This window comes from Onychomys torridus, chromosome X (genome assembly GCF_903995425.1).
Source record: "Onychomys torridus chromosome X, mOncTor1.1, whole genome shotgun sequence".
In the NCBI taxonomy this organism is placed as follows: Eukaryota; Metazoa; Chordata; class Mammalia; order Rodentia; family Cricetidae; genus Onychomys; species Onychomys torridus.
The window spans coordinates 126118010-126143665 of NC_050466.1; the positions used below are offsets into that span (position 1 = coordinate 126118010).

General features: G+C 39.1%; 1 protein-coding gene across 1 annotated transcript; it reads left to right on the forward strand.

The window, feature by feature from the left end:
• The first annotated feature begins 13242 nt into the window (after positions 1–13242).
• Sertm2 (serine rich and transmembrane domain containing 2) lies at positions 13243–25308 on the forward strand. Its single transcript, XM_036174941.1, has 3 exons — positions 13243–13434; positions 13597–13693; positions 20998–25308. The coding sequence occupies exon 3, from the start codon at positions 21787–21789 to the stop codon at positions 22054–22056; it is 270 nt and encodes an 89-aa protein (XP_036030834.1). The 5' UTR covers positions 13243–13434; positions 13597–13693; positions 20998–21786; the 3' UTR covers positions 22057–25308.
• The last annotated feature ends 348 nt before the right edge of the window (positions 25309–25656 follow it).

Consider the following 25656-nt stretch of genomic DNA (forward strand, 5'->3'; position numbering starts at 1 on the left):
TCTGCCTCCTTTGTGCTGGGATTAAAGGCATGCACCACCAATGCCCGGCTGAATTTATTTATATGCTTCTTTAAAGAGTCACTCTTGGGGTTGGGGATTTAGCTCAGTGGTAGAGCGCTTGCCTAGCAAGTGCAAGAGTCACTCTTAAAGGTACCTTCCACTCAACTATGAGAGTTCTTTTTTTTCTTTCCCCATCAAGTCTAATTTGTGTTGCCCAGCTAGTCCTGGGAGTAGGACCTATTCTGGCATGTGTTCAGTATACCAGGGATCACATCATTAAAGAGAACTTACTCATCTTCTCCCAGAAGCTATCAAATGCCAATAGCTCCTCAGCTAGTGATGTGATTTCATGTCCTCTTCCTCCTGTCTGTGCTGGGATTTTGTCTGGCTAGAGTTTGGGCAGCTCTTGTACATGCTGTCACAATTGCTGTGAGTTCATTTGTTCAACTGTTTCCTTGATATTATCAACCACTTCTGACTCTTACAACCTTTCCTACTTCTCCTCTGCAAAGATTCCTGAGCCTTGGAGGGAAGGGTCTAAAATGTATGCTCCATTTAGAGCTGAGTACTCCATAGTCCCAGTTGGAGGACTCTGTGTTAGTTGCCATGTACTGCAAGAAGTTTCTCTAATGAAGATTGAGAGATTCTCTAATCTATGAGTATAACAATAATTCATTAGGAATAATTTTAATATTTTGTTCATTTAGTAGAATAAAATATTGTGTACTCCCCTAGGCCTAGTCACAGGTTCTTGGATCCTTTAACAGTGTCAGGTATAGGTTTCATTCAATTAACTGAGCTTTAGATAACAATCAGAAAGTGGTTAATTACTCCACAACGTTGGTGCCACTATTGCAACAGTGGTCATGTCAAGCCAATCACTGTTGTTAAGAGAGAAGTGAGATTGGTAATTACTTTTCTCTTCTGACAACATGCATAGCACGTTCCAGCACCAGCTAGCCAGTATGGATGAGACTTCCAGAGGAGTACTAGGTTGATTTCTCTACGTTATATAACACAACTGTGTGTTGTCTTTAACAATAGTTCTAGAGGGAAGCCAAGAGTATTACCAGTAGCCAGTACTTTTTTTTTTTTTTTTTTTTTTTTTTTTTTTTTTTTTTTTTTTTTTGGTGTCTATGTGACTCCATTGACCAACAACTTAAAAAGAGATGACTCATTTCTGGTACTGAGGCTTTTATTTGCTATCATGAGGTGTCAAGTTGAGTATTGTTCCCCTATTGTAGGGTAACTCCTTTAAACCTCTTTTTGTGTATATATATATATCTTAGAAAATTTGTATAGTAATAAGTTTATTGGCTTTTTTCAAAGGTCTCAGGGTTAATTATCCTTCCCCATATTCCCTCCTCTACCCTTGAACTAAGAATATGCCTGAAACTAACTTGAGGAATTTTGAACTAATTTCATTTGCAGAAAAGATTTCAAGACAGCCTAATATTTACTCTATCCTGTGGTTGTTAGTAATCACTCTTATGCAGATCTACAATGAAAAAGAGCTAGTAGGACAAAAAATGTACAGTCTGGGGAGAGAAAAGAGCACCAGGAAATTTAATGTTGTTGTAGCCTGGGCTTGTTCTGAAGGAGACAAGAAATTGAATAAAGGAAGTGATACCTTCAAGACAAGGCCCCACTCAACCTGCAATTGTGAAAAGAAAATGCCTAAGGATTTTTCTGCTCCTAAAGTAAAGGAAAATATATTCCACAAAGGAAAGCATCAACAAATCAAAGGTTATGCAAATATATTTCAAGGATGGGGCCAGGTTCCATCCCAAACAGGCATAGCGTTGCCTCTTGGTTCTGACTTTAGAGAGTCATAAAGGATACAGGAGTAAAGGAGTTACAGAATCTTCCTCCATGGTTAAGAAAAGTCACTAACTAAGGTTAGGAATGTGTCAGGGGAATTTCTGCATAGACACCGGAGAGGCTGGTGTGTGAAGCTGTGAAAGTGAAGCTTGGATTGCCTTGGAGATCCCAAGATGTTGGAGATGCCAGAGCCATGGGATGTCTACCAAGAAGAGCTGCAGACAAGGAATTGAACCAGCCCAAGAGAAAGGAATGTGTTGTAGTCAACAGAGCTGGAAGAATGGAGCTATCAGACATGGAGTTGCAGGATTTGGAATTTTCCCTGCTTAGTTTTGGTCTTGCTTTGGTCCAGTATTTTCCCATTATGCCTCCATTCTTCCCTTTTGAAATGGTAATTTATGTTCTGTTCTATGGTTCATTGGAAGTGTACATTTTCCTTTTTGATTTTGTAAGTGGTTGCAATTAAGAGGTTGTCTTGAATCTCAGAAGAGACTTTGGATTTTTAAACAGTGTTGAAACTGAAAGACTGTGCAGACTTTTGAAATTGAACTAAGTATATTTTGCATTATGGCTACAATCCTACAAGGGCCTTTCAAAAGCCCATGTCATTTCCAATTAGCTTCTTTCTCTCTCTCTCTCTCTCTCTCTCTCTCTCTCTCTCTCTCTCTCTCTTCTCTCCTCTCCTCTCCTCTCCTCTCCTCTCCTCTTCTCTCCTCTCCCTCTCTCCCTCTCCACATCTCAGTTTTTGTCTTAATATGTAAGCTCTCAGCTACTGCTCCAGTGCCATGCCTGCCTGCTGCCATGCTCCTCGCCATGGTGGTACTTTACTATCCCCTGGAATCATCAGCCCCAAATTAAATGTTATATTTTATGTTTCGTTGGCCATAGTGTCATTGCAGCAATAGAAAACTAACTAGGACAACACCCTGATCCTAATGTTCTGTCTCTGTTTTTTGTCTATTTATCATTCTCTTTATGTTGAAAGTTTTTCTCAAATATGTTGATCATTGATATGTTATTCACATCAAAGAATAAGGAAATAAAAGTTTAAAAAAAGTAAAAACTTTATATACATGAAAGAAGTTTGCCATTTTGCTATAGGGTGTCCTAAAATGCAACAATGTTGGATGAATTTTCTCTAAGATCTCTGAGTTTCTGTAAAAAGTATCACTACGGTTTTTTTGAAGCTCACAAATAATATCGTTGTATGTATGGCATTCTGTGCATCAGATTTAGGAAGGTAATGAATCACCTATATGAAAAATGACCTCATTCAATTCCCACTTTCTGTCTCAGTTTCTTTTTCAAGCTATTTATATGAAAAAGGTTGCTTTAATTACCTTTGTATTGCTAAAATGAAAGACCTGAGACAAATAATTTAAAAAGAAAAATAAGTTTATTTGACTCCCAATTTTAAAGTAGCATGAGCTTAATAAGGGATGCCCCTTAACTACCTCATCTTGTGAAACAGATGGTAATGGTAATGTGTGTGTGTGAGGGAACATGTGAGCACATCTTTAACAAGAAAGAGGTTTGGTGAGTGACAGGTCATTGTTCCATAATCCTTTGCAAAGACATGTCTCCTCCATCTTGAGGACTACCTCCTTCCACTCTGTGAAACCTCCCACGGGTTCAACCATATCCCACTTGCATTTGCGGTACCTTGTAGACCAAGCCTTCAGTCACAGACCTTTGTGAGACAGTCTTCTAAACCATAGCATCCAATTTTCCATTTCATTGTATCACCCCCTGCAATTACTCTAAACTGTGGCTTTCCCCACACTGCTTCCCCAATGACTACTGCTCTGCTCTCTAGCTTTCCTACAACTTCATTCTCCAAGAACACCATTCCCATTTTCTCCATCATTGTAAATTTGTATCTTCTGTATTCTTTTGTTATCTTGGGATGTTGAGCCAATACATGACAATAATTTATATTTGATCTTTAACTTCCTGAAAATGCATAAAATCATTTCAAATACAGTTTGATGTTTTTTTCTAAGAATAGAGCACTAGGGAGTATTATATTCATTGCTATGATAACATCCAACTTATTTAGTAGTAAAAGACGATTTTGTTAGCACAACAAATTGAAACACTACAGTACAAGTTTATATAGTTCCTTCTCAAGAATTTCTAAGCATAGATCAAGATGGTCTGATATATTGTTTAGTACAATTAGTTCAGTAGGCATTTGCATGCTTTGATAGTGGTTATTCAGCTGGAGAGCTCGTTTTAAAAATACGGACCACTGGAAAGCCAGCAACAGCAGAGGTTGGGCCATTCCTTTCTCCTCCCCATTTCTCCCTCCGTTCTTGCTGACCCCAAGGGTAGAAGAGAGGCTTTAATGTGAGTTCTTTCACAGAGTAGTAACTGTATGGCCAATCTGACTTTCCAGACCATGCTACTTCAGTCAAAATCCACCAAGCAATCAATGAAAAACTGATGGATTTTATCTGTACTGAGTAAACTCACTGGCCTACAGTCATCGATGTGATTGATGAAGATGGGAACAGTACCCCAAGCCAGAGATTTCCATACTTTCTAAATGTCTAAATCTTAGATAAAATATTAGAAATCATATTCTAGTGTTCCTCAAACTTAGCTACCAGGAAAAACACTCCTGCAAGGATGAAACATTAAAATTCCTTGCATTTGCACAGTGTATTCTAAACTCACTGGGAGAATGGGTTGTTTTTTAGAGGAAGAACTAGGGGTCTAATGAAGCCAACCCAACCTTATTGATTCACTCTCCTACCTTAAAGATCCTTAAGCCCTTTAGAACTTTGACATTTTTTCCCTCAGAGAAATCAGAAATGAGCCAAACTCAGTTTCTGATTTGTAAATTCTTGAAACAGATATTAGATTTTACTAGTGGGGTTGCAATATTATCCAGTAGCTAAGAGCACCAGTTTGGAGTCAGGAACTTCTATGTTGAGTCTAGCCTCTGTCACTGACTAATTTAACTTCTCTGAAGTTTACCCTTTCTGTTCTTTCTAGCATGAACCAAGGACCAGTGAGATAGCTCAGAAACCACTCAATATAAAGAGGGAAACAATTCCCAGAAGCACATGTATACACACATACAAACACACACACACACACACACACACACACACACACACACACACACACACACACAATGAAAAGTTAAAGTGAACCAACCTTTTTCCCTCTTTGATAAGTTCCTTGACCTTGAACACCATTCATTGCTTTTACTCTATCTCCTATTCATTCTGGTCTCAGGTCAACATTACTTCTCCCTAGAAGCCTTGATTTCCCAATCTATGTTAAATAATGATTTTCTTTGTCTCCTAATACCCTAAATGCATCTTCAATTCTAATTGCCATATGGTAGGATATATTCCTTAGCTTACTCTTTTTTGCCTATGGACATCCTAGAGGAAGCATCACTGAATTATCTTACCTTGCTGCGTGCATTTCTCAGAGTCTCTTAAGGAGCCTGAATAGCTCGGGAAGATCTTCATTGGGAAGCTGAGCTTCAAAACAATTGATGAGAGTCTTGGGAGCCATTTCGACCAATTGATAACACTCAATGACTATGTGATAAAGAGATCCAAACAGCAACCACTCTGGGAGGTTGTTTGTCGCTTACACCATTGTGGAGGAGGTGGGTATGGCTATGAATGAAAGGTCTCACAGGCTGGAGAACCAAAGCTGTGCAAAGAGATGATTCTCAAAGACTAGGTGCCCACTTAACTGTGAAAAAGATCGTCATTGATGACTTAAAGAAGACATCGACTACCATCACCTACAAGATTGTTTCCAACAGTATGGGAAGGTTGAAGTGTTTGAAATCATGACTGACAAAGGCATTGGGGGAAGAGGCACTGTACTTTTGTAACCTTTGATGACCATGACTCTGTCAGTGAGGTAGTCTTTCAGAAAAACCGTCATGGGAATTGCCACTGCTGAGAAGTAGGAGAAGCCTTGTGGAAGCAAGGGATGGCTAGTGCTTCATCTACCTGAGAAGTTGGAGTGGTTCTGGAAAATTTGGTAGTGGTTATGAAGTTAGTTTTGGTGACAGTGATACGGAGGCTTTGGAGGCAGCTGAGGTGGGGATAGATGCTGTAGAATTTTCTGGATATAATGGAATTGGTGATGGTGGTTATGGGAGGAGGTGGCTCTGTTTACAGTGGAGGAAGCAGAGGCTATGAAAGTGGCGGACAGCGTTATGGAAATCAGAACCGTAGCTATGCTAGTTCATGTGAAACATACGAAATCCATAAAGAAAGAAATTACAGATAGCTCTGAGCATGGTCGTGAGAGAAACTTTGGAGTTGGAAGAAGCTGCAGTGGTTTGGGAAATCCCACAGTCAGTCTTCAAATTTTGGATCTATGAAAGGAAGAAACGTTGGAGGCAGAAGCTCTGGCTCCTATCATGTTGAGGCCACCAATTTGTGAAACACCAAAACCAAAGTGAACCCAGCAGTTGCAGCAGCAGTGGTGGCCATGATGGTGCAGAAGGTTTTAATTATTGCTGAGAAACAAAGCTTAGCAGGAAAGGAGAGGCAGAGAAGTGACAGGGAAGCTGCAGGTTACAAAAGATTTGTGTGCTCAGCCAATCACAGAGGTTGCGGTGCCTAGCTACTGGGAAAATAATGTCTTAAACAATACTCATGTGTGGGCAAAAAATATCAAGAACTGTATTTATGACTAATTGTATTTCAGGTCATTTTAGTTTCTGTTCTGTAGAGAGTATAAAGCATTCCAACAAGGGCTTTAATGTGGACTTTTTTTTTTCCTGCCCATGCTGTCAATTGCTAAACGTGGTGGAATAATTGTGATGCTGAATAAATGCATTCTTAAAAATAATGATAATGTATAGTAATTGGTGGTACTTAAGTATTTTGTTTTGCCTGTAGCAGCAAACAAGGGTCTAGAGGCCAACTCTGACACATGGCCTCTTTTCCTTTAGCTCTCAATAGAAGAGTCATTTTTAGTTTTAAATGGTTGGTTTATCTATTTGTTTGCTTTTTTTTTCTTTTCTGGTCTTTTTTTTTTTTTTTTTTTTTTTTGAGATTGTGAATCAAAGTGGCCTGGAACACTTTGTGTAGTACAAGCTGACCTTGAACTTGCAGCTATCCTCCTGTCTCAGGATCTTGAATGCTGTGGTTGCAAATGTGAGCCATGCCTGGTTTTAAGGGTTAGTTTAAAAAGAATAAGACACAGCAGCTGAGTGTGGTAGTACAGGCCTGTAATCTCAACAATCAGGAAGCAGAAGCAGGAGGATAGTCCATCCTGGTCTGAATAGGATGCTTTAGGCTACCCAGAGCTACACAATGAGACCTCATCTCAACAAAGACCAAAGAGAGAAAGAAAGAGAAAGAGAGGAAGGAAAAGGTAAAATCATGTGTACCCCATAAAGACTAATATCTATGTGGCCTTTTGTAGAAAAAAAAATGGTTTGTTAACCTTTGCTATAGACAATAAGCAATTTGAGAGCAAGGATTTTTTTCCCTTCTCATTGTATGACCTACTCCTAGCATAATGCATAACACAATACACTCATTGATAAAAGAATGAATTGTTGGGGTTGGGGATTTAGCTCAGTGGTAGAGCGCTTGCCTAGCAAACACAAGGCCCTGGGTTCAATCCTCAGCTCAAAAAAAGGAATGAATTGTCAAGCACAATTGGTTGTGTGTGTTCATCTGTGCATGCATATAGGTATATGTACATGTGTACGCTGCATGTAGACGACACAGGACCATTATCAGGTATCTGTCTCCATCACTCTTCACTGTATTTTTTGAGACAGGGTCTCTCACTGAACACAGAGCCTATCAATTTAACTAAGAATTCTAGGAAGCCTTCTGTCTCCACTCCTTCAGTGCTGAGGTTACAGATCCACTTCATTATGCTCAGTTTTTTGTGGTAATCCAGATGTGAATCCAGGTTCTCATGCTTGCAGAGCAGACACTTTATGGACTAAGCCATCTCCCCAGCCCACAACTGGTATTTTTTAAAGTGCAATTTATTATTGTCTCTCAATGCCCCAATAAAATACACACCACTGAGGTATGCTGTTTCTGACTCTAGATCAGTGGTTCTCAACCTTCCTAAAGCTACGAACCTTCAATACAGTTCCTCATGTTGTGGTGACCCCCCCAACCGTAAGATTTCTGTTGCTACTTCATAATCATAATTTTGCTACTTTTATGAATTATAAATAGTATTTTGAAAATAGATGTCTGTCAAAGGGGTTGCAACCCACATGTTGAGAACCACTGCTTCAGATGAAAATTTGGACAGATGGCAATTCTACAGTCACACTAAATGACAAAACATAATCTTGATTCAGCAATATGTAGTCCTTCTAAGAGATTAATCAAATTCCTCAGTCTTACTGGGTCTTGTGGCACAGACCTGTAATCCCAGTACTCGGGAGGTAGATGCTGGTGGAGGATCAGGCTCAGGCTCAGGCAGATAATAATTTTGAGGTCAATATGAGGGGAGGGGAGAGTGAGATGGAGAGAGAGAGGGAGGGAGAAGGAGAGAAAGAGAGAAGAAAATCTGTTCAGTCTTTACTCCAGATGAGATCTTCTCCCCTTGCCCATACTGAGGCCGGTAGACTCCAAATGTCTTTGGAGGAGATATTAGGGAGAGAAATGATATTAGGCTTTATGGGGCACACATGATTTCACCTTTCTTTTCCACTTGTCAACTCCTCTCTGAATCTTCGAAAGGTGGAAGTATGAACATGGAAAATAAGTGAAATGGCTCCCCACTGCTGGGGTGGGTCCCTGGGGGCTTTTCAAAGGCCTCTGTCACTGAGACTCCCTCTTGTGTAATCAGGAAGTTCTGAACTGACACATTTCTATTTAGTGTTCAACCCTTCTGTGCCAAAGTATTCAGAGGTTATCTCCAGCTCCCTGTTTCTGGCATTCCCACCACCCCTCCCCCAGATGGTTCTATTTTATAGAGTCCAGGATGAATTAATCCCCACTGGATTCTCAGGAAACGCACATGGTCTGTCCAGAAGAACTAACCAAAATACAGCCCAATTCCAATGCCATCAACCCTCTCCTTCTGCCGGGGGCTGCATTGGCTTTTGTAGCTCTAATCCTCTGCTTTTGTTGCAAGGAATAAATGTCAAGTTCTGTTGAGTTATTTTCCCACTCTTACCTAGCACATATGTACTTACTTGCTACCTTGAGAAAAGTGAATTTATTTACTTTTTGGCAAACTGTGGGGAGAATGAAATCTAATTTCCACCACACTGTGCCACTGGGTATTACAGCAATTTACAGAAAAACAGGAGGCAAGGCTGGGCTGTAGATCAGTTGGTAAAAGGCTCCTCTTCCATCAATGCTTCAGCTTGAAAGCGCTGTTACAAGGCTGCATTTGAGATTCAGGAGATGTTATCACCCTGGACCTCTCCCCTCTACGGAAGATGAAGTGAAAGCATCCTCAGTACCACAAAAGCCAGACAGAATGGAACAAGCATGTAATCACAACACTCAGGAGGTAGGAGTAGGAGGTCAGAAGTTCAAGGTCATCTTCTGTGGCAAACCATCGTTAAGGCCAGCCTTCTCTCAAAAAGAAAAAAGTTTTCCAAAGAAAAGAAAAAGGACACAAAATGGTGACTAGGGGGTATATCTCGGGGGAGTGGGAGCATGAATGTGATCAAAATACATTGTACAAACTTCTCAAAGTAAATTAATAAGTATTATTTTAAAAACCCAACGAAAAGAAAACCAGGAGGTAAAGTCCACAACACACATAAAATATGTTGTGATACAGTTTTACAGTCCAGGCTTGTCCAACCTTTTGGTGCTGCACCATGGATCAACATCTACAATGCTCACATTCAAGAATTGGGAGACCTTCTCCTGTATCCAGACAAGATTTCCAGCGGAGGGACTGGGACATCAACCCAGCCACAAAATCTTTGACCTACAATTATCCCTGCCTGAAAGATGTGATGGGGTAAAGGTGGTGCAGAACTTGTGGGAGACTGGTTCAAATGATACCAATGCAGCAAGAGGAAGTCTGTGCCAGACACTGCCTGGAGGGCCAGGAACCAGAGACTGGATAGCGCAGAGACCTAGAATAGAACCAAACAGGACTGGGGAGGTCAATAAAATGACTCCTAATGATACTCTGCTGTACTTGTAGACTGGAGCCTAGCATAATGGTCATTGGAGAGGCTTCATCCAGTAACTGACAGGAGCAGATGCAGAGACCCACAGGCAAACACTAGGCAGAGGTCCTGGAATCCTATAGAGAAAAGCTTGGAAAGATTGTAGGAGCTATAGGGATGAACTCACCACAAGAAAACAGCCCACAGAATGAACTAAGCAGGGCTCATAAAGGCTCAAAGAGGCTCACAGAGACTGAATCAACAATCAGGGAGCCTGTATGGGTCTGACCTAGATCCTCTGCATATACCTTATAGTTGTGTAGCTTGGTGTTCTTGTGGGACTCCTAACAGTGGGGGCTGGGGCTGTCTCTGACTCCGCTGCCTGCTTTTGGGACCCTATTTCTCCTACTGGGTTGCCTTGTCCAGCCTTAATATGAGGGAATATGCCTAGTTTTATTATCAATTGGCATGCTGTGTTTGGTTGATATCCCTGGGATGTCTGCCTTTTTCTAAAGGCAAATTGAGGAGGAGTGGATCTTGGGGGAGACTGGGAGGAGAGCAGGGAGGGGAAACTACGATTGGGATGTAATATATGACAGAATAATATTTTTTTTCTTTTTTTGAGACAGGGTTTCTCTGTAGCTTTGTAGGCTGTCCTGGAACTCGCTTTGTAGACCAGGCTGGCCTCAAACTCACAGAAATCCACCTGCCTCTGCCTCCTGAGTGCTGGGATTACAGGCATGAGCCACCACCGCCCAGCCAGAATAACAATTTTAAAAAGAGAATTTGGCAACCAAATTACAAAAAGAAAAAGAGTAAAAACAAAATCACACACAAAAATCTCATAATGTCCTAAGTAGGTATATAATTTTATATTGGGCTGTATTCATAAATAACCCTAACTGCCATCTTCCCATATACTATGTGTTAGAAACACCTCAATAAATCTTTTCCTGGGGAGAAAGTCAACTCAGGCCCTATGTTCTTCCACTGCCTCTGTTCTGTGTTACAGAGACAGGTAAGTTTTCCTCAAGACCTAACCAAATGAGAAAAATCGGGTTGGCATTCCATCTTAAGGATCTCCGCGCTTTGTTTGTTTTGGGTAGTGTTTTGTTGTTTTGAGAAAAGATCTAACACTACAGCCCTGGTTGGCCTCAAACTCACTAATTATCCCAGGCTGGCCTTGAACTCAAGGCAATCCTCCTGCATCAGCCTTGCAGGTACTAGTATCCGAAGAATGAGGAGGTATGAGCTACCTTACCCTGTTTAAACACTCCCATCTGAAAGTGAGAACAATCTCAAGGATTTTAAGATGGTGGCTGTAAAATGCCCAGGCATTCTAGGTCTAGCAGAGTTCTTTGTTCCTAGGTCCATTCATTTCATAAAGATAGAGAAAGATCTTTTCTTTCCAGGTCAGCTTCCAGCTTGGATTCTTGAACACCTGCTAAGCACACTAATTTTCAAGCTCGGATTCTTGCACACCTACAAGCATGCAAATTTTCAAGCTTGGACTCTTGCACACCTGTTAAGCACACCAATTTTTAAGCTTGGACTATTGTATGACTGCTAAACATACTCATTTTCAAGCTTGGACTCTTGCACACCTGCTAAGCACACTCATTTTCAAACTTGGATTCCTGCACACTTGTTAGCCAAAGAGAGTGACGTAAGTATCTCTCTTGAGAACACCTCCTCTTCCACCAGTGTTTGAGGTGCAGTAGGTATTTTCACTCTTATGGGTGATAGAATAAAAGATGGCAATAACTCCCTGAAGAGAAATTCTTCTACAGATCCCTTAACTGTCCCCTCTCTAATAAGGTTTCTTATTTTTTAGAGAACTTTCAGTGTTAATCCTGTGTATGATGATCTGGCCTCAGCATTTCTTATCTACTGTAGAACATCTATTATCTTCCTGGAAACTTGAATTTTAATCATATTATGTAACTATTATCTTTCCAAATATTTATGTAAAATTACTTCTCTAGAAAAATGTACTAGCTTTATCCTGTAGTTTCATTGCTCATAAGCATAATGCTCCAGTTAGAAAAAATCCCAGCACCTTCTACCTGTTTGAGGATCGAGACCCTAAATCACACCGGTAAGTAAGACATTTAGGATTTCAAGGAGATCTCAAATAATTGTAATCCCACCACTGGAATGATGGGAAATGAAGACATAAAATCTGAAATTGTGAAGGAAAGTGTGGGAATAAAAAAAAAGCCAGGGAATCATTTATTTAATTCTTTGCAGTGCCGGTAATTGAACCCAGGCTCCCATGTACACTATGAAATTACTCTACTGCTGAACCACATGCCCAGCCCAGTAATTTCTTCAAATTGGCAAGACATTGCTATTAATAAAGTTCTTATTGTTACCATAATAGGAATTCTTGATGACCAGGTGTTATTGAATAAACAATGCACTGCTGTTGATACAAGCCAGACTTTCAGTAAATTCTCAAAGAAATCCATGACTGACAAAGGTCAAGAGCCACTGCCTCAGAGAAAAAAGGAGAGACTTTGGGACCACCTTGCCTTATTCTTAAATGCTGGCTCCATTCTCCCTCAGTTACACTATAGACATTCTCTGTTATGAAAAGGAAGATCATATTGCACAAACCAGAATGTTCCTATGGAAAAGAAATTGACTTCTTTGGTTTGGTTTAGTTCCTGGAGACATAATCTCATGTAGCCCAGGATAGCCTGGAACTCACTTAAAGCTGGCTTTGATCTCCTGATCATCACGTCTCTGCCTCTCAAGTGCTGCCATCACACCCGACTCAATGCTTTTGTATACTTAGCCTTCAAGAAATGTTAGTCTCCTACTTAGTATATACAAGATAGAGCATTTAAACTACAGATAGATGATTTCATTTCTAATGGAACAGATATCTTTTTTTTTTCCAAAGATTTTTTTTCTGTCCCTAACTGGTAACAGGCTGTTGTTTAATTTCCACATTATATTCAAACTAAATTTTATGAACATGATGCCTAAAAGCAGTTTTTCAAGCCTACAGATATACACATGCATTCATTCTTTTTGTAAAGATGGAATTATTTAAATACCACCACACCCTGGCATGTTTCCATTCTAAGCCCATATTGCTATGAGAGCTAGGAGGAGAAAATCTCTTGAATTGAGCAAGAGATCTGATCCTCTTAAATGACACATGAATCAGCTTTTACAAAGAGAGGAAGCGGTAGCTAATCCCACAGATTCAGTGAAGGAGGCTTGAAGGGGTTAAAGTGGAAGGCTTGTACAAACTTTGCTCTCGCATCTCCTCCCTCCCTCTGGGGCTCCACACCGTGGCTCAGGCAAAGCTGAGCTGAGTGGAATCGTCACCTTTCCTGCATTCTCTAAACTGTTGCCTGCAAAGGAGGAACCAGGGACTTAACATATTCGGACTGCTTCTATTCAAATGTTCCAAGAGGGCATATACCCATCCAGAGACTTCTCAATGCTCTTTGCAGCTTAGAAGAAACGGACATCAGAAACTGCACTCTGACGCTGTAAGTGCTAACTGGGATTTTAAGTAACTAATTGAAGGTGGTTTTCTGCTTTTCTGAAAAGGCTGACTCTTCAGGAAGGTGAAAGAGAAATTATAGGTTGCATGGGCATAATCCTGATTCTTTGGGTACGGGGACGCTTCAAAGGTTCCTTCTGTTTTCCAGATATTCCAGAGATGCTCCTGAACAAGTTGTCTGCCGGTGCGAGCTTCCGAAGGGGTATTTAAATAGCCAAATCCATTCATTCTGTGACTAAGGAAAGGTAAGAAATATGTGGAAGTAAAATGATGCTATTCATGCCGAAGTGAACATGAATTGTATTTACCAGCAGGTGTAACAGGCACCATCTGCTACAAAAGATACAGCAAGTTCCACTTGTGCAAGCTTAATACTTTATGTCTCCAACCACTGAAGGAGCACTTGCCGCTGACATTGGTTTTTCACAGGCTGATAAGAAACTCGATACTCTCACAGTACCTACCTCCCTTTCCTGCCCCTCATTAAGCAGATACATGCAAACAGAATGTGTTAACTCTTAAAAGTGATGCCAATTAACAGCTGGGACTTGCTTTTAGGAATTATTCCGTTGGTTGTTTTTCTTCCCTGTTTGTGTGTTGGGATTTCAGCTCTTATATATAGCAGATAGCATACAAGGAACTATAAAATGACTCAGGATTGTTTTCAGAACTTCAATAAAAAGAAAAAGTAACTACTTGGGCACCCCGATGACAAAAACAGGGATAAGTTTACACTGATTCTGTATCCCTAGCCTTCACCTTAGTGCCTGGAATTTGATTGGCACTCAATAAAGTTTAGCTGAATAAATGTCAGTCTGATTTTGTAGACCTGTAGAACTTCCTTGCTTTTGTTAGAAATAAGTCTCACACTTGTGATCCCTCTTGGGGTGGGTAGAGAAAGATACTGCCACATTCTTTCCTTATTTTAAGGGGAAAAATTCATGATCTAAGAGTGTATGTCAGTTTACTCCTATGAGGCTTTATACACTAAACTTATTGATCCAAATCTTATAATAAAATATAAGAAGATTTTTATTACCAAGATTCTGTTTACCAAGTTAATGACTGACTATGCAAACTGAAAGCCAAAGTTTCATTGCTATCTCTCTTGGGTATTTTTATTTACATTAGATGTGAAGTAAAGCAGATAGTTGTTAGGTTAATGTTGACACTGCCAATTAACTATATTAATGTCTTTCTCTTTCCCTTTCCTCCAAACTTCCATTCTCCTTCCTTTCCTCCTCTCTTCTTTCCAAATATTTTCCCATTTCTCTTCTTTCTCTTTGTCTCAACAGTTCACTTTTTCACACCTCTTCTCCCCCACATCCTTCCTTATCTATACCCACCTTGGCAATTTTTCTGTGTTCTTGCCCTTTCTTAATTTCCTCTCTTCTGTCTTTTCATAATTCGTCACCTTTATGTCCATTGTTCACTCTTATCTTTTCCCAGCAACACTTATGATTCAGTTTTTACAAAGAACAGAAATTAAGTTATATTTCTATGATTTCCAGAAAAGAATGCAGGATAAGAAAATAATTCTAGCTGGGTGGTGGTGGCACATTCCTTTAATCCCAGTATTCGGGAAGCAGAGGCAGGTGGATCTCTGTGAGTTCGAGGCCAGCCTGGCCTACAGAGTGAGTTCCAGGACAGCCTCCAAAGCTACACAGAGAAACCCTGTCTAGAAAAAACAAAAACAAAAAAATCTTTCCACAACAATCAGATCTCCAGAGTAGACAGAAATATTGTTCTTTTGTTTTTCCTTTCAGATGGTGCAGCTTTTCATGGAGAAGTCCTGTCATCTGTGCAATTCATTAATTACTCATTAATTAAGTATTGCTATTTGGAAAATGTTTATGAGAAGTTGGGTCACAGATACAGGAACACAGTGACAGTTCCGTGATCCCTAACTTTTCATTTGTTAAATTTAAAGTCCTTTATGAATTTTAGAAATGAAACTGATACACTTGTCGGAACTGGTCCAGGAATTTGTTATCCATAAACTACAGAGGTTTTAAGAAATTATATAAAGTACTAAATTTGTGAATCCAAACAACGGCAGGTTCAGGCAACTACAGATGGCAAATTAATTTTAAAATTGTGCTCTACTGAATTATACAACCTTTTGTTTCTTCACACTAGTCTCTAAAAATAGGTATAATCATTTATGTACTATATGCATTGTATTAGGTATTACAAGGAATGTACAGATGGATTAAAATATACAGAAAAGATGTATAAAAATTCTATGTAAATGAGACACTGTACATAAGCTATTGAGTATGCTTGGACTTTTGGCAGCTATGGAGATCTGTAACCAATACTAATGGACAGTTATAGTCACAACTAAGTCAGAAATAAGAAAAGGCTGTATTTTTCTGCAAGCTTTCAGTACTAAGTGCATTTCTTCAGTCATATCCATGCATTTATTCAATTATTATTGATCAGCTACTGTAAGCAGAGTTATATAAAAGATGGAGTATTGTATGAAAACATCAAGGAGTGTAGAAAACATACCAAATAGATAGCTACAATATTAGACAAGGATAATTCCTCTAGAAGAGATATAAAATGATGTGGGAATTAAGATTGGGGTGAGAAACCAAGGTCAGTTTCATAAACTAAAACTTCAAGAATGGTAGTATTTCCCTATGCAGAGCTATATAAAGGTAGAGGGATTTTTTCCAACAAAAACATGAAAGCAAAGAATTAGGTTGAGTGGGCATTACTGGAAAGGATATTAGAAGGAATTAAGGACAGCCTGGACATTGAAAATCTTACATATCAAGCTAAGGAGAATGGAGCAAAGTCCAATGGCAATAAGAAGTCTAAAAGCAATTTGTGGCCCTTTTCATCCTATTATTATAAAGTAGTCAAAACTAAATCATATATCAATAGGATGTAGGGTAAAAATAACAAGCTGCGCATCATGTCCAAGCCAAAACATTTTAAAATGTTTCATTGTATATATTCATTGTGCTTGGTACTGTTACATGAAGACATTTCGTACAAGTGTATATTGTACATTGAGTATATATCTCCTATACCCCACCCTTCTCTCGGTCCCTTTTCCTCCTAGATAGTTTTATTTCTGTTTTCATCCCCCGCTCCGTGTGTGTGTGTGTGTGTGTGTGTGTGTGTGTGTGTGTGTGTGTGTGTGATTTTATGTGTTTAAATAAAATCTAGGACCTGAAAATGAGAGAAAACATGGTATTTGTCTTCCTGAGACTGACTTAATTTGTTTAACGTGGATCTTTCCAGTTGGATCCATTTTCATGGAACCAACATAACTTTGTTCTTCTCTATGGCTGAAAAATTCCACTGTATAGAATAATTTTTCATTTTCTTTATACATTCTTTTTTGTTAGAGTTTTTCAAATTTTAAAATAAATCACACCAACATTGCTTAGGTATTGGTTGCTGAACAAAATTCAGGATATTGGGTATTGGCTACTGCTTGAAAGAAGTAGATAGAGGGATAAGATGAAGAAAACATAAGTGATTAGTCTCTTGTACTTGGTGTTTATTCACAGATGTTTGTCTATGGTTGTTCATTGTATTCCTAAGTAAACAAAACCCCTGAATTTACTAATGATAACAATGTGCCAAAAGTCAAGGGATATAATTTATCAAAGCCTGTGTATTTTATCTACAAGTTCAACCAGAAAGATACTATAGTACTGTTGAGGTCTCTCTCAGCTGTCTTAATACATAGCAAATGCTTATTTTTTCCTTCTGCTTCTCATCTGGAAGGTGTATGGAAAAGTAACTTTAAGAGTCAAGGGTGGAAAGCATATTAAGCTCTTATTTCTAGGCTAATATCATTCTTTCTTCTGTCATCTGGTTTTTGGTAGAAGAGGTTGTGACAGCTCTCGTGTAGCCCAGGCTGGCCCTGATTGTCCCATGTATCTAGGAATGGCCTTGAACTCCTGGTCCTCCTGCCTCCACCACTTGAGCTAAAAAATTATGTACTTCCAAGACTGGCTCTAAGCTAGGGAAGTACTCTTAATGAAAGGAGCCACAGGGAACAGGTCGGTTGGGAAGGAAGGCTGTTCAGACTGACACCCTATCTAAGAAAAATGAGATATCTAATACCCAAAGGAGCACTTTGATCAAAAGAAGCTTCTGTGTGAGTTGTCTATGACTGCCAAGAGTCTTGAATTTGAAATGCTCTCTTCTGTTTGTAGAGTGGGGCTTCTGTATCTTGACTGCATATTAAGATCTCCTGTGAAGTTTTTAAGCCATACAGAGATGTTCATCCTCCACACAAGCTGAATGATTCAGAACCTCTTCAGGGTGTGTGTGTGTGTGTGTGTGTGTGTGTGTGTGTACATACGCACTCCAGAAGCTTCATAAGTAATCCTGAAGTACACTCATGACTAAAATGTGTTCCCTAAAGAATATGCTTAGAAACTAAGTAGGTAACTTGCTACAAACAGAAATTTCAAGGTTCTGTCCCCAGGGATTCTTACTAGGGATCCAAGGAAGTGGCCTACGAATTTGCATTCTAACTAGTATGTTCCACATGCATTATTCTGGTTGAAGAGACTTCTCTCAGCTCCCACTAGGAAATATTATCAAGAAAAGCCCAGGACTGTAGGGTGTTCCTTTTTTAAAGGTTCCATAACGTAGGTGCATGAACATAGGTGGGTGAAAGTTACAGCAACTGAGACCATGTGTATGACACAAGCCTCAAATCCCAGTACTTGGAAGGCAGAGTTGGGAGAATTTCTGCAAGTTGGAGGCCAGGCTAGCCAGTGCTATGTAGTGAGACCCTATCTCAAAAATAAAATAATTCTCAGCCCGGGGGGTGTTGGCCGGTAATCCCAGCACTTGGGAAGCAGAGGCAGGAGGATCTCTGTGAGTTCAAGGTCAGCATGGTCTACGGAGCTAGTCCAGGACAGGCTCCAAAGCTACAGAGAAACCATGTCTTGGAAAAAAAATCAAAATAAAATAAAATAATTCTCTTAGTCTAGGAGGCTGCCTAGACTGCCACCAATGTAAATCCAGGCATCAGTGGGAAAATACATCCTTGGAAATTTGTAAGGGAGAATCCTTCCTAGCCTCATCTAGCCTCATCTAGCTTCATCTAGCCTCATTTAGCCTCATCTAGCCTCATCTAACCTCATCTAGCCTCATCTAGCCTCTAGTGTTTTCTGGCATTCTTTGGCATTCTTGGCTTAGAGACCCATCACTGAAGTCTCTGCTTCAGTGTTCTCCCTGTGTGTCTTATAAGGACATCAGTCACTGGATTATGGCCAACACAATGACCTCACTTTAATTTGATTACATCCGCAAAGGCCTTATTACCACATAAGGTCAGAATCACAGGTACTGGAGGTAGAAACAGCATACACAAGTCCTGCACATGTTCAAATCAGACAAAATCCCAGCACTAAGAAGCGGAAGTGGACACACCCCTAACCTGCTGGGAAAGGGAAAAAAACTTTTTACCTATGGAATGTCACTAAGTATGTCAACCATTGTGTATCCAGGAGTAGTTGGCTAGCACAAAATAAACTCCATGGTGTGTGTGTGTGTGTGTGTGTGCATGTGTGCATGTGTGTGTGTATATACACATTTTGTTTTGTTTTGATTTATTATTTTTGTCTTATGGGTTTTTTGTTTGTTTTGGTTTTCATTTTTTGTTTTTGTTTTTGTTTTTTTTTTTTTTTTTGGTTTTTCAAGACAGGGTTTCTCTGTAGCTTTCAAAGGCTGTCCTGGAACTTGCTTTGTAGACCTGGCTGGCCTTGAACTCACAGAGATTCACCTGCCTCTGCCTCCCAAGTGCTGGGATTACAGCCGTGTGCCACCACTGCCTGGCTTGGGTTTTTTTTTTTTTTTAAGAGATGGAGAAAACATGAAGTTGGGTGGGTAAGGAAGTGAAGATCTGGGAGGAATTGGAGGAGGAGAAGGAATCAAAATATATTGTGTGACAAAAAAATTGACTTAAAAAAGACCTTCAAGCAATCAATAAAACAAATCAGTTATCTAGAGGAAAAACAATAGTTCATTCTCAAAGCTCAATGTGCAGGGAATCACTTGCATAAAATTTGTATTTCTGGCCCTTGATCCCAGATAACCCCAAATAAAAAAGTTATAATTTTAAGAATAGCAAGTATGTATCCTAGACCATTACATCAACAAAAATACAAGCAGACTGTTTCTCTTTTGCTCATTTCTTGTGAGCAAGGTGGCTCTGTGTGGGAAACAGGGGTACTAAGTGGAGATTAGTGGTTCTCAACCTGTGGGTCTGGATCCCTTTGGGGATTGAATGACCCATTCACGGGGTTCACATATCAGATATCTTGTATATCAGATATTATATTACAATTAATAACAGTAGCAAAATTACAGTTATGAAGTAGCAACAAAAATAATTTTTTGGTTGGGGGTCACCACAACATGAGGAACTCTATGAAAAGGTCACAGTTGTAGGAAGGTTGGGAATCACTGGTCAAGAAACTAAGGTACATATGAATCACACAAAATATAGCAATGAAGACTAGGGAATATAAACTCAAACTGAAGTGCTCCCAGTCTAGGGATAGAATTCAAGACAACTGTGAGTAATGTGACTGTTGGAGCTATTTCTATTAACACTCATTAGGTCTGAAAATAAAAAGACAGAAAGAGGCTACATTGCCAGCAATCTTCTACTGTTGCCTACAGAAGTGCGACAAATGATGATTCGTTCCTATGGGGTTTTTTTGACACTTATATTCAATGTTAATCTTTGTAATGGCAAATGGAACCATTCTATTTACACAGAGGAGTATTTTTACCAACAAAGGCAAGAATCTACCCTACCTCATTACGAAGGATGCATTATTTACTCAGAATAGGTATAACCTCCAAGTTCTTTTGATCTATAAATGTTTAATCAAATGTATATCCTCATACCACAAACCCAAATGAGAAAGAACAAGAACAATATTAGGGAAGCCTGAATTCCTGAGTATTCTGTGATTCATTAGAATGACAATTGGCACTGGGACCTGGAGACTGAAAACCAAGTCTTAAAATTCAGGTCTTTGTTTCAATGGCTGGCTTTCTGGTGGTTTGCAGTCCAGGCTGCAATTTAGAGTTACTTGGGGAGCTTTTAAAAGTTAGCACTGCTTGAGCCTCATCCCAGACCAATAAAGTCTGAATCTCTCAAGTCGTACTTTGAAGATTAGTATCCAAAAATCTAGGCTGGGGACCAGGGTCTGTGTATTAACAAGAACTCTAGGTAAATCTCATCATCAGTCAGCATGAAAAGCACCATACTAATCTAGCCTAGTAATTAGCTTCAGTTTAGCAAATGATATGGCTGCTCTTTCACCTTTTGCATTTTGTTCCTTTCTATGTAACCCCTTTTCTGTTCTTTCACCACTTCCTGCACAGGAAAAAGACATTTAAAAATTATGTAAACACATAGGTTTTTAACTTTATATCTAGTTTTCCTGCAGCAAACTAATTTGTAATATATATGTTCATACTATTTCAAAATAATTTGCCATCTACTTTTTTTAGGTGAATGAACCATTCTCTCTCTCTCATTTATTTTCAGGAAATTTAATCTGTGAAGAATTTTAACTGTCGAATTCTCTGAGCCCTGGCCTATTGTCAACGTAGCTGAGACCTCCTCCACCTGAGAACCAACAGGTCTGACAACACTTACCTGCAGCCTACAGGGAGGGATGTCAACAAAGCTCTAAACAATTCATGCCCTGTATTCTTATATCTTTCAAGCTTGGCATCTGGGTAGGAGCATTACAATCTCTAGCCTTAGGGAAGATTGACAAAGTCAGGCAAAAGGGCTGAAAACTCAGATATGCTGAGCCAGAGATATACAAAAGTCTTTAGCAACTTGCCTCACAGAAGAACCCAATTAAATCTAAACCATTAGTCTGCAGATCTAGCTGAATTGTGGATTAAAAAAAAGAGCCTTTTCTCCTTCTACTAAAACAAAACAAAAACGCCTCAGAAGTCTAATATAATACCGTAAGAGATTCTCCATGCCAGTATTATAAAGCAGTTTCACCATATTTATTTATTTTCACCAGTGTAAGACTAAGAGTGTGAAAACTGACTATTTATTTACTTACTGTCTAAACTGACTAAGAAGTTCTGATAAACCTCTTTGTGGGGGGTGGTCTGCTTGCTAGAGGCAGGGAAGTGCAACAATTGGCAGTTTAGAAGACCACTCACTGCCTTCTTGCTTATGCACCACTGACTTTGGTCTGTATCACATTGTTAAAACACCACCAATACATTTACAGACAGGCTGAGTGACTGTGGAATGCCTCAAGGGCAATAGAAATCAAATAGAAGTAAATATCAACTCAAGTCTTGAGTGATGACGGAGGTGCATTTTAAGTATCATGGAAATCTCACTGGGCGGGCTCATTTTCCCACTCTGGCAACAGAGGTTGACACCACTTCAGACAAGTATTCCAACCTGTACATGTACGTAGGATTGTTTCTGAGCCTCCTGGCCATTCTTCTCATCCTGCTCTTCACAATGCTTCTTCGGCTCAAACATGTCATCTCACCCATCACTGAGAGCACAGAAAGTGTTCCTCAGTTCACAGATGTAGAGATGCAAAGCCGAATTCCCACTCCTTAAAGTCAGAATGATGGTGAGTCTCAGCCAATATGAGCAAACCCCGGGGTGCTCAGGAAGGCTTTCTTTTTCATGCGAGCCTTCGCATGTAACAAGCTGCTTGTGTTTTCTGTTCTTCATTCTTCATCGTGACTGTGCTTATGGGACATCTAAGAGGCTTAAGAGTCATTCTTTTTAAAGGAATAAGGGAAATTGCAGCTGGTTGAGCTGACAGGTTTCCATAGTAACCAAGGAGAGCCTGAGCCTTGAACAAACCTCAGACCACAGAAATTCATAGGCAGCAGTTGTTAAAACACAAGATCTCTGGAAGCTGCAAGAGCAAACAAGAATTTACCTTAGAATATTCTGAGGACTTCTAAGAAATGACAGGCTTTAATTTATTACTTTAGCCCTAAAGAATTACTTCATTCATAACACAGATATTTCCTGACATGGAGCTTAATCATGCCATAGGAGAATGGAAGGGATTATTAATCTTTCCTCAAAAGAACAATGCTTTAATCATCATAGGCCATCAGGTTTCTCCCAAATAAGAGAGATTTAAAGAACCTTTTATTACTTAAAGAGAAATTTTGCAGAAAGTTTCTGGTGAGTGAGAAAAAATGTGCATATTATATCTGTGTTATTACTATTACTGGACCTTTAAAAATGCAGATAATGGCAGATGTATTACTACAGTCTGGGACAATGAGCTGCCTCCAAATCAAAGAAAAGTTCAGTCAAACTTTTCTCGTAAGGATTTCTACATTATATGAGCAGCTTCTGTGTCTTTGACTCCCTCCTTACCACGAACCAGGATTGAGTTGCACTTAAATATGAACTTGATTTGAAGGCTGCCTTGGCAAAGAAGACACCAGTGTATTTTAAAGCAGAAAGAAAACAATCTTGGGATTTTGTTACTGAGTGATTGTGACTTTGACCAAAACATGCCAGCTTTCTGGGTCTCGGATTTTTCTCGTTGAAAACTGTTCAGAGAGAGCAATTTCATTATGACTTTTCAGATATGAATATAAAACACACACAGACTAAAAGTTACCCTGCAACAAGTTCTTAATAAGATCAATGTCCTCAAATGTCACATTTGTCTTTCCCAGAAAATGCTCCTTCTTTCCTTATCCCTGCCAAAATCTGAAGTGTTTCACTTAGTATCTATAAGAGAAATATATTTTGAAAATTTCCATTCTCATGAGTAGCTCTAGTGTGCCAGTAATGGATAATTTAATTAAAAAAAAAACTTGACTTTTCAAAGTGAAACCAAAGGAGACAAGTGGCATTTACAAATTAGAAGTTGCAAAATTGGTCCTATTCTTGCCGCCAAAGAAATGGTATACCTGTCTTAGAATTTTACCTGCTCACAAAAAAAGTCACCCCTTGTAATTAAAGCATTGTCAGTAAATTTCATGGAATCCCCCTTGGGAACTGAGGTGGTTGTGCAAAAATGGAATGGATGTGAAATTCGTGGCACCTGTGCCAGGCATATATTTCTCTATAGTCTGCAACCAATTTAGATTGGCCCCTTTACTGTGATCTAAATCTAGCATGGTGGTGAAATTCCCAAGTGCTTTCTACTTTTATACATAGTCATTTGCCAATGCTCCCCTCTCCAAGGGGCTGCACAGCATGAAATCCCCACATGCAGAGCTAAACTTAGCAGCAAGGCTGACTGCCACACCTGTTACAACTGCACACTGTCAGAGACAGCAGCTGCATCTGCACCATTCAGAAGAATTAGCAGGTAGCCTAAGACTTGGATAGGACTTTGGGCTTTCTATTTTCCATAATGCAAAGTCACTCTTATAGGAATATATATTGATGGTTTAAGTTGTGTCTATATTCAATACTAAGACTCCGTGGACTTTTTTTAAATGTTTTACTCTTAACCATACATGGGCTTCCCCAAGGAGGGCAATATACCCAAGAACTTAAGGACACAGGTATCCTGTCATTCCAGGTTCTCCTTTTTGTGCCCACAGTATTTGAATGCACTTTACCATAGAGAAGTCAGTGGCTGGATAAATATTGGATCTGGCTATACTTTCAACGGCAGTGAACAGCAAGCTTCTCAATACTTTGTTGCTGAAGCTAATGGAGACACAGCCTTCCCGTTACCTAAACACCCCAACCAAAATTGCATAATATTAAACAGCTCTGGAAGTACTACCTTGGGTGATGATTCCTAATTTATGATCAAGTTGCTCACTAGGAAAACAACCACCCTCTTTCATCACAGCAACCCCTGTGGGATCCATGTCTTAACTGAGCGTGAACCAAGGCACACAGCAGAAATCACACCAAAATAGCAACATAATCCACCACAGTTTCCAGTGAGAAAATAAATGGAAATGCATTTAAGCAGATGTGTCATTATGGTAACTCACATGGTATTTAATGTTTAATAAACTGAATGTTTTCATGACAGTGAAGGAAAAAAATCTCCATTTCTATTAAGTATGTTATATCCTCGAATGTATTAATTAGCATATTACTGCTTTGAAAGTCAGCTGTAATAACCAATGGGCATAATTTGAATTTATTTTTCTGTGCAAAATACAGACTTGACAATTCCCTGCCCCACCCCATTCTCCCTCAAATTGCATGTGAGCTGAGATATGAACAGGTAGGTCATTTACATGTATGTATACTCTATTTTAAGAGAAAAATTCATTTTTTATTGGATCATATGTATATAAAGATGCTTATATGTCAACAATTTCCTGCAATGTAACTTAATACAAAGACCACATGAATTTTCCAAAATAGTATACATTAATATGGGTACTACTAAATATACACAGTTGTATATATTTCAGAATCATTAGTCATATGAAACAAGTTGTATTGCAAAGGGTTATATATCAAATATTGGACAACAAATGTCAATGTTAAACAAGTAACGATGGCTAACCTTTCTATCCATGCCAAATTAAAAATTCTGGATTTCAATACCTAATTTTGAATGTGTAGGTCCCACCATACTTACTAAGTAGGTATAAGTGGTCCATTTAATACATTTAAATGGTTTTATATTAAGTAATACATTCTATTCACCTGCATTTGTACAAAATAACTTTGTTTTTACAAAAATGAATAATTATGTGGGAAAATTGGGAATTCTTTGGTTTTAACTCATTTATATATGAATTAGATTCATACTGTATTCAAATGGAATCATATTTATATTAATATTCAGCATGTCACTTTGATCCCTGGATAATAAATGCTGACTCTTTTGTTTGCTGTTAACAAATTCTGTTGTCGAAAGATGTAAATTGCATTGCATTAGCTTCTTCATTGCAATATAAATTGTAATAACTGCTACAAATTTGTGGTACTTATCATTTGGAGGTCTCATTATTATTCTGTATTTACTACCCCTCTCAGCTTTCATTCTTTCCCAACTTGCAAGTTGATGGTCAAACTTGTTTATTTAGCCCTACAATGAAAAAAATCAAATAACATTCAACTACCAATTAGAATAAATGTGAAGGATGAGTGAGATCAGGCATCTGAAATGACAATATATCCCCCGCCCCTCTCTCTCTCTCTCTCTCTCTCTCACACACACACACACACACACACACACACACACCAATGGGATAGTTT

What these genes read in the sequence shown, in the direction of transcription:
- Sertm2 (XM_036174941.1), top strand. Translation starts at nt 21,787, where the DNA reads ATGACGGAGGTGCATTTTAAGTATCATGGAAATCTCACTGGGCGGGCT.